This window comes from Salarias fasciatus, chromosome 22, assembly GCF_902148845.1.
Source record: "Salarias fasciatus chromosome 22, fSalaFa1.1, whole genome shotgun sequence".
NCBI classification, from domain to species: Eukaryota; Metazoa; Chordata; class Actinopteri; order Blenniiformes; family Blenniidae; genus Salarias; species Salarias fasciatus.
Window position 1 is genome coordinate 20,192,230 of NC_043765.1, and position 14,261 is coordinate 20,206,490.

The 14,261-nt window shown below is 41.6% G+C and overlaps 1 protein-coding gene across 2 annotated transcripts; it reads left to right on the plus strand.

Moving 5' to 3' along the window:
• Positions 1–304: 304 nt before the first annotated feature.
• Positions 305–12,472, plus strand: LOC115409905 (TBC1 domain family member 20). Of its 2 annotated transcripts, none has more exons than XM_030121206.1 (10): positions 305–511; positions 2,246–2,300; positions 3,651–3,781; positions 3,865–3,945; positions 4,185–4,371; positions 4,468–4,569; positions 6,320–6,461; positions 7,498–7,682; positions 9,917–10,026; positions 11,649–12,472. In XM_030121206.1, exons 1-10 carry the CDS (start codon positions 442–444, stop codon positions 11,816–11,818), a joined length of 1,233 nt encoding a protein of 410 aa, XP_029977066.1. In that variant the 5' UTR covers positions 305–441; the 3' UTR covers positions 11,819–12,472. The 2 variants fall into 2 exon arrangements, with proteins under 2 accessions (XP_029977066.1, XP_029977067.1); XM_030121207.1 differs by lacking the exon at positions 11,649–12,472 and adding an exon at positions 11,519–11,563.
• Positions 12,473–14,261: the final 1,789 nt, after the last annotated feature.

A 14,261-nucleotide genomic window follows, 5' to 3' on the forward strand; every position in this document is an offset into this window, starting at 1 on the left:
ATATTACCTTTTACTGTTGTCATTGCAAAATTAACAATGAAGTAATTGCTGAGAATAATGTGTTTTATATGATCAAATAATTCACCTGTCATATATTTTTTAAAACCCAATGAATTTCCAGTTTTAAAAAGTATAAGTAACACTGTCTGAACCGGTCAGGACCACATATCAGGACTACAAATCTTTAATCAAGTTAGGTTGCAGCGCAGGTTGAAGTCAGACCAATGACAACCCTCTGATGAGTCACGTGGTTGATCTGGCCAATAGCAGCGCAGCGGTGTGCCATCCGGTTAGATTAGTTCTGACAGCTCCAGCTGTTGAGGGAAACGCGGTGGGAGACATTACACTGTTTTAGGCTAAATTTAGATTTATATTTTGGTTATTAACTAACTTATGTCACAATACAAACTCAGTCGGTTAGTAGGTTATCTTTAAAACGGGATGAAACGACTGAAAAAGAAGAAACTGAATGGAGGAGTTGTGGTGAATGAGACTGGATCTGTCACAAGAGGTAAGCCAGTGAAGCACAGGCTGGGGTTACTTTCAGGATAAAATCACTCGACCGGTCCATTTAAAGCTTCTTTTTCTATCAGAAAAGCGTTTTATTTACTTACTGCTTGACTACATAACCGTGAATCTTGATCTACCAGGGCTGTGTGCGCTACACGTCTCAAGCCTAAGAGTATTACTGCAGCCAGGTGACTTACCGTAAATAATGCACTAATCTTGAGCTTTCCAGCTCCTCACCAACAAATGTTGATGTGTTGGCATGTTGCTGAACTGGCCAGCTGTGGATGTGTGTGTCCATATGCTGCCAGCGTGGCAGCCCTATGATCTCAGCTGATAGCCACACAGAGGACACTGCGTTGATACTCTCTGATTTTCATTCATTTCATCATTCAGAGACACTCGCTTCAGACAAAAAAGCCAACGTTTAGATGTGTAATACGAAACGCCATGTAGTCATGGAAGCAATATACTTATAGTAAGATTTGGTCTAATTAATAGCAAGTCACAGACAGGTAGCTGGTTAGATGCAAGTGATAAAATGTCCCTTTTGGGAGTGATCACACTGTTATTCCTGCTCTTGACATGGTGGTAGATGTGCATCTCACATTTGCAATCCACAGGTTCAATAATTTTGAGGGAAATTTGCTGGAAAACTGTATTAACTGCAAAAAAAATGGAAGGCATACTCATGAGAGAATGCATATTGGAAAGTCAAATCAAGCTTTTAAACAGTCACATAATGATCTAAAACAGTTTCCAGACAACATTGTGTTCATAAGGGTTTTTATAATGTACACCATTTACCAAATATTGTTTTGTAAAGAATATCATTTCATGTTGATTAGTTTATAAGAAGAATATATAAAAATTCAAGTTAAAAAAAGAATGCAGATTGTACTTTAATGCAGCCAGGTGCTGGGACAACTATCATTTGGGAAGTTCCCCTTTCCCATCTGGTAATGTTCACACAACAAAAACAAATAAGCGACATGAACTTATCGCTTTATTGCTGCTTCAGAATACCTCCAAAGCAGGCTTGTCTCACGGCTTCTATTCACAATTCATTTGTTTTTTGTTGCTGAAATAAAAAGCAATTGTTAGCAATTACAATAACTGATTATAGGTTTAAATGAAGAATCACATCCATTAAAGTTGTGCAGTTTTTTTTTTAAAATTTCAACTAAAATACAGCCTTGTTCAGAGGGTTCAGACATGATTCTCAGACTTCTCAGATAACTCGACTTTCCCAGTGGAAGCTCTGAGTTTATCTTAAAGATTTATTTTTGTCTCTGAGAACTGAGGCCTTTCCTATTTCCCAGGTACTCAGAAATGTATGTATGCAACATATTTCTGTATGTAGAATTGGCTAGATTCCCTCTATATGATGAATTTTTAATTGAAATGAAACTGAAAAATGTGGGTGTTTGGATTCAGAAACAGTCTGAGCCCATGTCCTGTCCATCTTTGTTATTCCCTAATAACAGTGTTTAATCTGTGTTTAGTAACTCCATGTCTCTCTTTCCTTCATCTCTCCCATCTTTCTGACTCCGATTCTTCCTCTCCCTCATCTTAATCCATTCTTCTTTCTTCCCATTTGCCCCGATGTCTCCTCTCTGTTCATCTTCCACTGCATCACTGCCCCGTTTGTGTTTCATTCCTCAAATATTTATTCCTGCCTGCTCTCTTCCTCATGCCTTTTTCCCTGTGTCTCTCATTTCCCCTGTCCTCTGTTCAGATCCAGTTTGTGGAAGGAAACAGAAGCTGGCTGAGATCCAACAGGCTTTGATCAGGTTGAGACGATTATATTTGTCTGTTAAGCATGTGCTGCTGTGTATATAAAGGATTTAATAGCTTGAGTTGTTTGAGATAATTATTTCTTTTTCAATATTAGGATCGTTGTCAGAAAGGCTATTTATTATTTGACAGTTTTATTAGAATTGCCTAAAAATAAATCTAAGTTATTCAGTGTTCATGGTGAAATGTGACAAAAAAGAAAACGGTGAACGACATTGGATCTTGGGATTTGCTCAGTGTGTCTTATAGCTTTGAAAAGTTTTCCAGGCTGACGTTCTATTAAAATCTTACAAAAAAGAAAGAAAACAGGATTGGTCTGTTTGATCCGTCCTGCTAATGTCTCCATTAGCACTGCAGCTGTAGGCCACGGAGTGTGTTTTCCCTCATGGGAATCTGTGTTTCTCCCGGCTCATCCAAAACTCTGTTCCACAATTAGATGGTATGTGTTTATCTGCAGACAGTGACCTTCACTGCTTCATGCTCAGATCATTTCACACGTGGAGATTGTTTGGATGTGCTCTGAGAAGTAGTGTGACAAGAATCATGAGGGCTTTAGAGAAACCAGAAGCACCAAAAAAAGAAAAAAAAAAGGTTTCCTTGTCCAGTCAGCTGAGATATTTAGACACTTATCAAGCTGCTGCAGTGCATTAGAAACAGTCAGAGGAGAGGTGTTTTTTTAAGAGTAAACTTGTTCAATAAGGACTTAAGATTTAATGTCAGTATAAATACCATTTAAATTTATGTTTCAAATAGACACAAAGAGACACATTTCTGACTTAAAAATATCTGTTTTGTATGTTGATATTTGTCATTTGAGGTTTAAGGAGCACGGCAAACAATTCCATTAACGGTTACATTGCTGAAAGTGTACATAGTTGAAATGAAATAAAAGCACTTTTGTTAATAAATAAAGAAAATAAGTACATCTTGGAGGATTTTTTCATTCCATTGGATGTTACATTGCATTGTTGACAGTACATTAAAATCAGTTTGAATGGATGAAATGTCTCTTTCTACAGCACGTTTCTTAGCCCAACAGTAAAGAACATAAACACGTTTTTTGTGTAAAACTGTAGATATAAATTAAGTTTTCTCTGCTAAAACAATGTACTTATTGACTTGCAGAAATTCAATGAAATTGTGGGAGTATTAGTTATTAACCAAAGGTTTTGAATGTTGTGTGTGGGTTTACATAACTGTCCTGCACTGGGATGTGAGTCAGATTACATACCTGCTGAGAGATTTGTCATTTCGATTTGTTGCTTCCTCTTGTTTTCGCTGCATATCATTGGAATGTGACGTGGCTTCACTGAACACCGTGACAGTTGTTGCTTTTGACTGGACAGTGATCCCGTGGACATTGAGACCCTGAGGAGAGCCGCAGGCAGCAGGGGAGGGCTGCTCACCGACGAACTGAGGAGAAAAGTCTGGCCCAAACTACTCAACATAAATGTGTATGATCTGCCATACAAGCCTGGTTAGTGGTTTACCGACGTACATTTTACAAACATAAGAACGCCGAGTCTCATTAATAGCGGAAGTATTTCTTTTGTCATTTAGGTCGAGATGTAAGAGAGAACCACAAGGACTACAACCAAGTAGTCCTGGATGTAAGGAGATCCATGAAGCGGTTTCCTAAAGGTGTGTGTGTGTGTGTTTTATCAGTAGAGATAGCAGCAGAGCTCGGTGTTCCTCTTATCAAACGTACAGCGACACAGTTATCTGACAAAGTGAAGCAATTATTGATCTGAGTTGGAGCGTCACTGGGACAAGCTTATGGAAAAAAATGTTGTATTGTATTCAACCCAGTTAAAAGCCATGCAGACACTTTATTCCTTTCCTGCCGCTGTTTGAATGTACTGTGTGTTCGATTCTCTCAGGTATGCCCGCCACAGAGAGATCGGCGCTTCAGGAGCAGCTCATCGACATCATACTTGACATTTTGAAGCGTAACCCTCAGCTTCACTACTACCAGGGTTACCACGACGTGGCCGTCACTCTGCTGCTGGTAGCTGGGAAGCGGATGGCAATCGCCATGTTGGACAAACTGTCCAATTATCACCTCAGGTTGTTAATTTTTCCTTCTTCACCTTGAAACTTGAAATCCAAATTCTATTAACCCACTCAATCTTTCTTTGTTTTCCCCGGCTTCTCTGTCCATAGGGATTTTATGGATAGCACCATGGACAGCACCAAACACATTTTGAACTATCTGATGCCTATACTGGAGCAGGTCGACCTCGAGCTGCATGACTTCATGGTCAGGTAATTTGACACAGAGGCTCAAAGTTAGCAGGTGCTTCCTCCAGGTGTAGGTAACAGCCACTAGAGGGCACCACAGTGTTGACTTTTATCTGAGGCCTCCACAGAGAGGGGGAGAGAGTGAGAGAGAGAGCTGGGCCTGGGTGTTTTCTTGCATTAAAATATTAGTAAAAAATGCATGGGCTGCAGGCTCATTGGGGAACGTTGGTCAGATGGTGCAACAGCTGCTTCCTGCTTCACCAAGGTGTGCATCACATTTAGCTTTATTTGTGAAGCCAGGTAGTTAAATCAACCAAAAAATGATTTATGCATCATTTGTTGTTTATTGAATAAGCAAACGATGTTATGTACAGTCAGTGAATGCAGGTTTGACTGTAAAATATCCACAAATTCTCCTTTTAAAGTACTTCGATATGTGTCCAGGTGTCTCTCCACAGTGTTTTGTAACGTCTTATTGCCTGATCATTGCTGATATCATGTAAAAAATGCAAACGACCTGTCTACTCACATGAAGAGGAAAAGCTCCAAAGACAAGATTTTGCACTTGGAAAAAAAAATGGCACAATAACAACAACCCACTTCAAAGTTTGGGTTTCTTCTTTCAGTAAATACTTCCTCTTCCAGCCGTTCGCCTTCTCATCTCTGCTTCTTTTATCCTCCACTCTTTCCTGCCTCCTCCTCCTCCATTTTTTTTTTTTTTTTAATGTTCATATTGTCTTTCTCTCCCACTTCATTTCATGTCTTTCCTTCTCATCGGTTCTTCGCTCCTTGCCCTCGCTCCTCCCCCCTGTCCGTCACTTTCATTGAATTTTTACAGTTTGTCACTCTCCACTTCGGTCAGTTCTTGTCATTTGTGTTCACATCCAATACTTACCAGTAACCTTTCAAGGATGTATAGTAAGTAAGTGGCTTCCTATTTTTATCTCCGCTCAAACTGCCATTGGAGACGGTAGGATGCATTTGTGAAAGTGGAGAAGAAATAAATCTTTAAACACAGATTAAGCAGTTTTGCAGCAAATATGTTCATGAAAGAGTGATCCTAAACAATCCCAGTCCTACAAAGGGCTGTTCACACTCCCATCCATTAAATCACTGACATGTAGAACACTGATTGTTTGCTAACTGCAGGTCACCCGAGGAAAAGTTTTCTAATCTCATCTCTTTTTTTTTTTCTTTTTCTTTTTGGCCTTGAACTTTGTCCCTGCTTTTCTCAGCCTCCTCATGACTTTCAGTCCCTCTTGGCTTTGGTCGGAACAACAGTTAGGGCCACTTTTCAACCTGAGTTAGGATTGTTAAGACTTTTGAATCAACATTTTATTGATTAATGAGACATGTTACTTTAACATGGCTGTAATTGTAGCTTTGCACTCAGGGTTTCTTTTTTCCCTGTTAAAAAGAACCTTCCATCTTCTATGCTGTTTTATCAAAAGTTTGAGTGAGGGTGCTGGATTGAATCCCAGGTGATTAAGAGCAAACTGTAGAGAAATAGTCATATACATTCACACCTCAGGAACCTTTGACGTCACCAGTTACTGTCAACAGATTGTTTTTGGACTTTGAAGGGATCCAGAGTATCAGCATTAAACCACAGGGAGAACATGCAAACGCCATACAGAAGACTTCGACCCGGTCTTTCCCGTATTAATTATTCTCACTGTGTGGTCTGAGTATTTTAGCAGTTATCAGCGTTATCGTCTTGCCTATGTGTCCTGTTAGTGTGTGAGGTTTGTTTATGTTTGCCTTTTCATTTCAGAGCGGAGGTAGGAACCATATTTGCACTGTCCTGGCTCATCACGTGGTACGGCCACGTCCTGTCCGAGTTCAAACACACCTTAAGGCTCTACGACTTCTTCCTGGCCTCCCATCCGCTGATGCCCATCTACCTCGCAGCTGCGGTAAGAAGAAGGCAAGAGCTCCTGACTCTGACAGAAATCCATGACACACGCATGAATATTTCCTCATAGATGTAAATACATAAACGAACCTCATCTGGAAGCCAGAAATCAACCCTGAAAACTATGCGAGATGATTTGGTTGAGGATTTTAGTTCCCACAATGCACGACGGACCCCCGATATATGGAGCGCTCCCAGGTTTCACACTCATAATGGAGGAAAAAAAAAAAAAACAAAGGAACTCATACACACAGTGTTGCTCAGTACTAAGAGGTCACCCCGCTAGTTAATGAGATACTTCCTAATGATCAGAGAAGAAAGACTAAGAGGGGCACAGAGAAATAATGGGAGGAAGGAAGGGATTACAGGGTGGAAAAAAAAGAAGAAGAATGAAGACTGCATCAGGAGAAACAATGGCTATGGGAGGATTTTGTAGAAAAAAGAAAAAAAGAATCTTTTTTTAAATGCTGGTCCTCTCCGAGGCAGCCTGTTGTATCAGCTGGCTGCTCACTGCATCTACTATATGTGTGTATCACCACAAGCATGTTTGTGGAAATAATTTATTTTTCTTGTTTACACGTCTCTTGATTTTTCAAGTGCTTATTTGAGTGTGAGACGGCCTTTTTACTTCGCTGTGGCCTTTACTGAGGAATTTGTGCATTCTGATGAGATGGAAAAACTGTGCAAATTTTGCTTGTTTGCTGTTGAGGATGTTTGTGTGTGTGTGTGTGTGTGTGTGTGTGTGTGTGTAGGGGCTGGGCAAAAGGGAGCACTCTGTTTGAAGTGTGCGAAACAACAAAGCAGAATGTAGTTCATGTTTCCTCCAAGGCTGAGCACAGCACACAGCATGGGGTGTTAACTCTTCCTCTGCCTATCGCTCTGCTGTGCACTGACTGCTGCTCTAGTGGCTTTAAATCCCAGCTTTTTGCACAACGTATGTAGTTTCTGATTCATGTCTGACCACAGTGATGGACTTCAGGGATCGGACTGTTAACCCTCCTCCTCCTCTTCCTCCTCCTCCTGCTGCTTGCTCTCAGATTGTGTTGCACAGAGAGAAGGAGGTGAAGCAGACCGAGTGTGACATGGCCATGGTCCACCACCTCCTCTCCCGCATCCCAGAGGATCTCCCCTATGAACTCCTGATTGGCCAGGCCCAAGACCTGTTTGAACAGTACCCTCCTTCATTACTGGCCAAGCGGGCAGCGCTGCAATCTCGCAAGTGGTAAGGACACGTCCTGTGGAATTAAAATGCTTTATTAGGGCGTCCTACTACTTCATAAATACGGCAGTGACTGGTCTGCTCTGTGGACAGTTGATTTCTAGCTGTAGGTTCATTCACTAAGTTCAACAAGTTCAAAATAAACTATTTGTTCAAAGCATTTTCATCTGACTCAAAGAGACATTGTGCCCATATTTCTTTTTTTTCAGTGTTTTATGTAATACCTTTATGTTTCATTTAGCATATCATGAAGAAATTCACATTAAATTATCAAAACACAAAAATGCAAGATCAGCACACAATGTTAAGTGTAATGTCTTAAATATAACATAAGAATGAGTGATTATGACAAACCGTACAACCTACAGAAAAACTCATCATTTTTCAAGCATAACTCCAGAACATTGTGATCCTGTTGAAGGTCATTTAAAAACAGAATGCAGTCGTTGAAATTTCAATATTTTACTGCTTTCTTTTTTGTTTTTTGAGAAACCATTGGTTCATTTTTTTAATTTGATTCCAGCAACACATCTCTGAAAAATGGGACTTTGGGACAAGGTCTTGTGCATTATGTAGTATTCACTTTTTTTTGTTTGTTTGTTTTTCGGACAACTGTCTATAAATGACCGTTCCTCGTTTTGGCGTCCAAAAGTTGGCCATGTTCACTTTAAATGAGTGTTGGTCATGATACTTATGATACTTTTCTCTTAAATATTCACAACTGGCTTCTTAGAATCCGCTGGTTCTCAGCGATCAGATGAATAAATATTTGATCAGTTATCCCTTTAATTTCAAAGTATTTTAAACTAGACGAGACTTATGTACTTTATTCTTTTCATGGTACAGCTCTCACTGAGGCATTGTACAGTGAGCTGTGTTTCCAGACGGTGATTTTGGAAGTGTTCCTGACCAGTGCGGTGATATATAGCCGAGCATCATGCCTGTTCTCATTGAAGCACCACCTGAGGGTCCAAAGATCACGAGAATTCACTTCTGATCTTCAGCCTGGTCCTTCCCACACAGATTTCTTCAGATTGTCTGAACCTTTTGATGATGTTCTCTGTTCATATTGTGCCCTTCGACGTTTCTTTAACCACACTTAGAGGAACATGTTTGTGAAATTGTAAGAGATTGATAAACATCTGTGCAGCTCTGAAATAACTCCTTAGATACCCAGTCAAGTTACTGACCTGTTGCTTGATTGAACTTAATTACCCATGAAATGTGTTTTTTTTTTTATTACATCGATTCCATCATTTTCTGATATCTTTCATCATCACATTCAAAAATAGCTAAAATTTTCAGCAAAATGGTAAAATATCTGATTTGAAGTTTTCTTCATGGTGGATCAGTAATAAAATATGGGTTTATGAGAGTTCCAAATGTTTGCATTACTGTTGTTATGAAAATTGAGCCCAGTGTTCAAACCTTTATCAAGTTGGGGATCTAACTGCTACTATAAATATTGACTTTGAAGAAAGTACAAATTTTCAATTATTTATATTGATAACATGACATGACATTTATTCAAAATTCACAACATCAGCCTACGCTGCAGTCTTTGCCTGCACCAGCTTTTTAATTAGGCAAATTACAACTGTTATGCTGTTATAAACTCTTCAAACTGGACTTTGTTTCCTTTTATAAAGTCAAAACGTACTTTGTGGTGCAACTTTTGCGTTGGAATTCATGAGACTCTGCAGATGGAAGACGGAGACTTGTTGAGTGTAAATGGATGTAATTCCTTCAGTAACCGAGGGAGGGCGCTCTGAAGGCCCACGCTAACTCCATTATCCAGAGGTGCTCTGTCCATGCTTAGTGTGTGACCATCTGTGTGACCTTTTCCCCCCCGTTTCTTCATTACTGGGGAGGCGACGCGAGGAACCGAACCGCGGCGTCCGTCTCCACAGCCATCCGTCCCTCGCCGCCTGTCGGTGTCCTTCGGCGCGGCGTGCCGTCATTGTTTAAGGGCAGGAGGCGACACGAGGCCTTGACTGACACGCTAAAAGATACTGATGCCTCACAGTGCATTACTCTCGAACGCCAGACCTACTGAGTTAGCACTTCTCTCAAATTGGCATCCTCTCTCCGCTACACCTGTCTTTATCAATCACTTTCGCCATCAGTCCATCTTTTCACGTCACCCCCGTTGTTCGTGCTTTACCTCCGGTCCGGCTCCGCTCTCTCTCTCTCTCTCTCTCTCTTCTCATCCGTCTCTCTGTGTTTTCTTCCCTCAGCCTGTCCATCAGCACCTTCCAGGCGTTCCAGCGCTCCACCCTCCACCAAAGGCCCGACTCAGTTCTCCAGCGCCTCACCAAGGCCCAGGGCTCCACCACCTCCAGACACGGTAAAAAATAGTCGCTGTAATCTCATTACCGCTCCACTCGGGCCGTGCAGATGTACTTATAGATGGATGGATTCTCGTTGCTCGGGCTTTGAAGTTGGTCAAAAATTAACATGGTTGGTTGAAAAAAAAAAAAAAAAAAAAAAAATCGGAAGGAATAGCATTTCCACATCGGGAAAAAAAAAAAAAAAAGTCTGATAGACCCTCGGCTCCTCGCGTTTCTCCGCACTCTGCATGGGAACACAATTCTTCAAAACAAGGCTACAGTAAATGTATTATCCCCCCACAAACACCGCCCCCCTTTGGGCCAATCAATAACAAGTAAACAAATGTTGCAGCACCCCCATCAGACCAATCAAGGGCAAATTTAAATATGCCAAAACAGAACAAAGAGATGCATTATTCCCGCAGGTTTTTTGTGAAAATGTGATCAGCACCATCTGACATATTGTGTGTGTGTGTGATGTACACGCAATCACAGATATGTTGTGGCTTTCCCCTCCGGACAGGCGGCGTGATATTAAAACTGACGCGCTTAATTCCCCGCAGTTTCATCAAAATTCAATTAGGAGCCCGATGAAGTTAGTAAAAGACAGAACGTGCACGTGTTTCGCACAAGGGTGACATTCAGCGCCGCGCCGCCTGATAATGTTGTCAACTGTTATTAGACTGACTCGGTGCAGAGAACGTCTTCACACCAGCTCCGTGTGGGTCAATGACACGTCGTGACACTGCTTTACAGATGTGTGCTATTGATCGTGATTATTAGGATGATTCATAGGACGTCAAAAAAAAAAAAAAGATGGTAGACATGAGCTGTTTTTCACTCTTCAGCACACGTTTGATGTTATCAGTTGTCTTTGCACATGCATGACAGTTCAGACTGCTTCTGAAATTCAACAGACAGTGTAGGAGGACAACATACATTACAAGGGTGCAGCAGTACTTGGGCAAATGAATATAACCACAAATCAATTTGTGAGTTTTGGTGTTTGGTTGTCGGACGGGTTAACATCTCTGGCGATGCTCTGCTCACTCTATTAACTACTACTGCAATCGTAATGCAGCCCCGCAATAAACCCTCGTGAAGGCTGTGATGTTCGGTGTTTCTTTTTTTCTTTTTTTTTCTCGCTGGAAGCGTTTTTTTGTGTTTTGATTCAACTTCACGGCCATGTTTGAAGCCGTTTGTTTATACTGAGGGATAAATCTAATATTGTGCTACCTTTACCACAGCCTCAAAAATAGACTGAAAGTTGGAAAAGCGTATCTCAAAAAACAATGTCAAGAGGTGCTCGATGATGATATTCCTTTATACTGGAAGACGTGTTTAGTGCTCACTGAACTGGTGGAATTAATGTTGAATTACAAAACTATTCTGATATTTGTAACGCAGATGTTGTGAATATTATCTCACACTGGATTGTTTGTCATGTTGTCCTGTTTTTGCCTTTCCTCCTTGTGTTTTTGCCTTTTGTCTTTGGATTATAACATAAAGGCAGCCTAATCCTCCTTTAGTTCAGCTTTCACTCCTCTTGACCCCTCCGTGTGTGTGTGTGTGTGTGTTTGTGTGTGTGTGTGTGCTCCTTGCACTCTGACCCCTCCTCCTCCTCGCTCTCCGCCCGCAGCGCCGCCACACTCCGGCCTGGAGGCGGCTCTGCCGGGGCCGGGGGGGAAAGGGAACCGCCTGGTGAAGGTGGCCGTGTGGGGCCTGTCCGCCACGCTCGGGGCGGCCGTGCTCGCCGTCGCCCAGACCGCCATGGAGTGGGGGCCCGAGGTGCTGCTTCAGCTGTTCTGACACGGCGGGAGGAAGCAGGGACTCTGGAACTTGAGGAGTTATAGTATCTCTGTGCCAAACAGACTGTTGCAATCACACTCAAAAAAACAAAAATGTATGGTAACTTTTTGTCAGAATGTATGTGTGCATGAGTGATGTTTTAAAATGTGTGTTTAGGAAAGTGTTTGAAACAACCAAAAAAAACAACAAAAAAAAACCCCTCAAGATTCTAAACAAAAAACACAAAGTGGGGTTTAAAAATTCAGTGAAACTATCAATTTTATGCTGCATTTTTTTAATTTCCACCGTCTTGAATGCTTGTTCTTTGCAGGGGGATGGGGGTTTGTGCACGTCTGCTCATGCATGTTACACATCGACACATTTTGCCTCACATCGTCACCACTTTTTTTTTATGTGTGTCTGTCTTTGTCGCCGACTGTTTTCGTTGATTTCTCGTTTTCCGATCGCCGCACTTGTTTGGAGCATTTCAACTGAGAGCGTCGTCGTGAGCTTGTTGGATCAGCAGCCATATCCGAGAGCCAGAAGTGCCTGTAGCCCGCACGATGACATATGAATACAAATTATTAAAGAGCGGTGTTTTTTCTGCTGAAAGCTTCCAGTTATGAGCGAAACAAGAAGAGTGAGCGAGAGAGCGACGGAGGGAGGGAGGGAGGGAGGGAGGGGAGGGGAGGCTGCTGTGAGTCTCGTATTAATTGCTTTCCTCCAGGTGTCAGCCAGTTACATTTACATTAGAGTCTGTCACACGAGCAGAAGCGGCCCCCAAACATCACACACAGCAAGCATGCAGCACTCAGCGCAACCAGTGGGGAGTTTGCAGATGCATTTTGCAGGAGATATTGAGATCCATATTTTTTCCAGATACTTTTTTTTTTTTTTTTTTTTTCGTTGGTATTTTCTGAAGCAGTTTTTTAGCTGATGGGGGCCCAACCACCGCTGAATGAATATGGAGGAGACACCAGTACTTTTGCAGTCTTGAAATATTTAGCAGGTTTGTGCCAACATCCACCCCGAACAGCCGTCAACAGAACTACAGTACACGGACTTCTCAACGCCGTATTTCTCTTCTGCACTTTACAATCTGAAAAAAAAAAAAAAAAACAGAAAGACTTTACAGCTTTATTTAGAACGTTTTATCCTTTTATAAAGAGAGGAAACCCCCGTGTTTGGAGTTTTAATTCATAGAAAAAGCTGCTTCACACATACTGTAGATGTTGTTGGACCAAACATAATCAGAGTTTCATAACCCGAATAGTGAATATTAATAATACAGGCGGTTTCCACCTGAGGTATCCACATATGTAGGGTGGAGGGTGTTCTCCAAACAGCGCTGCGTGCTCCACGCATTGACTTGTGCTCTGAAATATTTATCAGCTTTTACTAACATGTAGTTAAGCCTCTGCTTCTGTTAACACCACTTCTCCGGAGTCACAACACACCCGCCCGCCGCTCCCCCTCCCTCTGTCATCAGATATAGACGTGTCACATGTTTGCGCCGCTCCTGCTGCAGTCTGCCCTGTTGAATCCGCCGTGTTTCCTTCAGCTCTCCGCATGTGTGCTTTACCGCTCATTTTCTAGCCTGGAGGCAGCGGGCGTTAGTCATGTGATGGCAACTTTTGATTGGTGATAATTAGTCACATTAGCAGACAATCGATCAATTAATGGCCAGCAACTGGTCGGCAGGTCTTGGAAGTCAGTTGGGATTTACACGTGCTGGTTGTAAGTAACCCGTGCTGATGAATAGCCTCCACACACACATACATGTGTTTATCTAATGTAATTAGATACGGATGTGTTGAATATTAGCTCTACTGAAGGCCGCGTTCTGTTATTTAGTAGGGGAGGGAGCTATTCTGTGTTATTTTAAGATTTTGGAGTGTCTCAGTGATTATCTGTAAGTAGTCATATTGCTCTTTTAAGAGCAAGGATCTTATTGTTGTATTTAAACATTTTTAGATTGTATTTAAGCTGTTGGAATGTCATGTATCAACAACAGTAAACATTAATTTAATTTTAAATTTGTGATCTGCAGGTTTGCATAATTGAAGATTGCATTTGCTTTTCATTAAAAGAACAATCCTTTGTCATATATACAACAAATGTGCAGCAAACTATGTTCTCTGTGTTTAATTTGTCCCTTAAGGAGAAAAGAAATCATATCACTGGTTTTCTGATAATACGAGCAAAGAAAGACCCATTTGATCAATCATTTGTTGCTACCGTGTATTTATATTTGCCATGCTGTAACACAGACACACACACACACACACACAGATTCAGTAGAGAGCCTTTTGGTGCCAGACCCCAGTGAGGCTTTCACTCCTTCGGCTCTCGGCTCCCTGAAACTTTTTCCCCTGTATTTCTCCTCACCTCCTCCCGATCGGTTCAGACACCTCTGCACCGCCTCCTGCCCTCATCTCAGGCCGACACACACTTTAAAGAATGA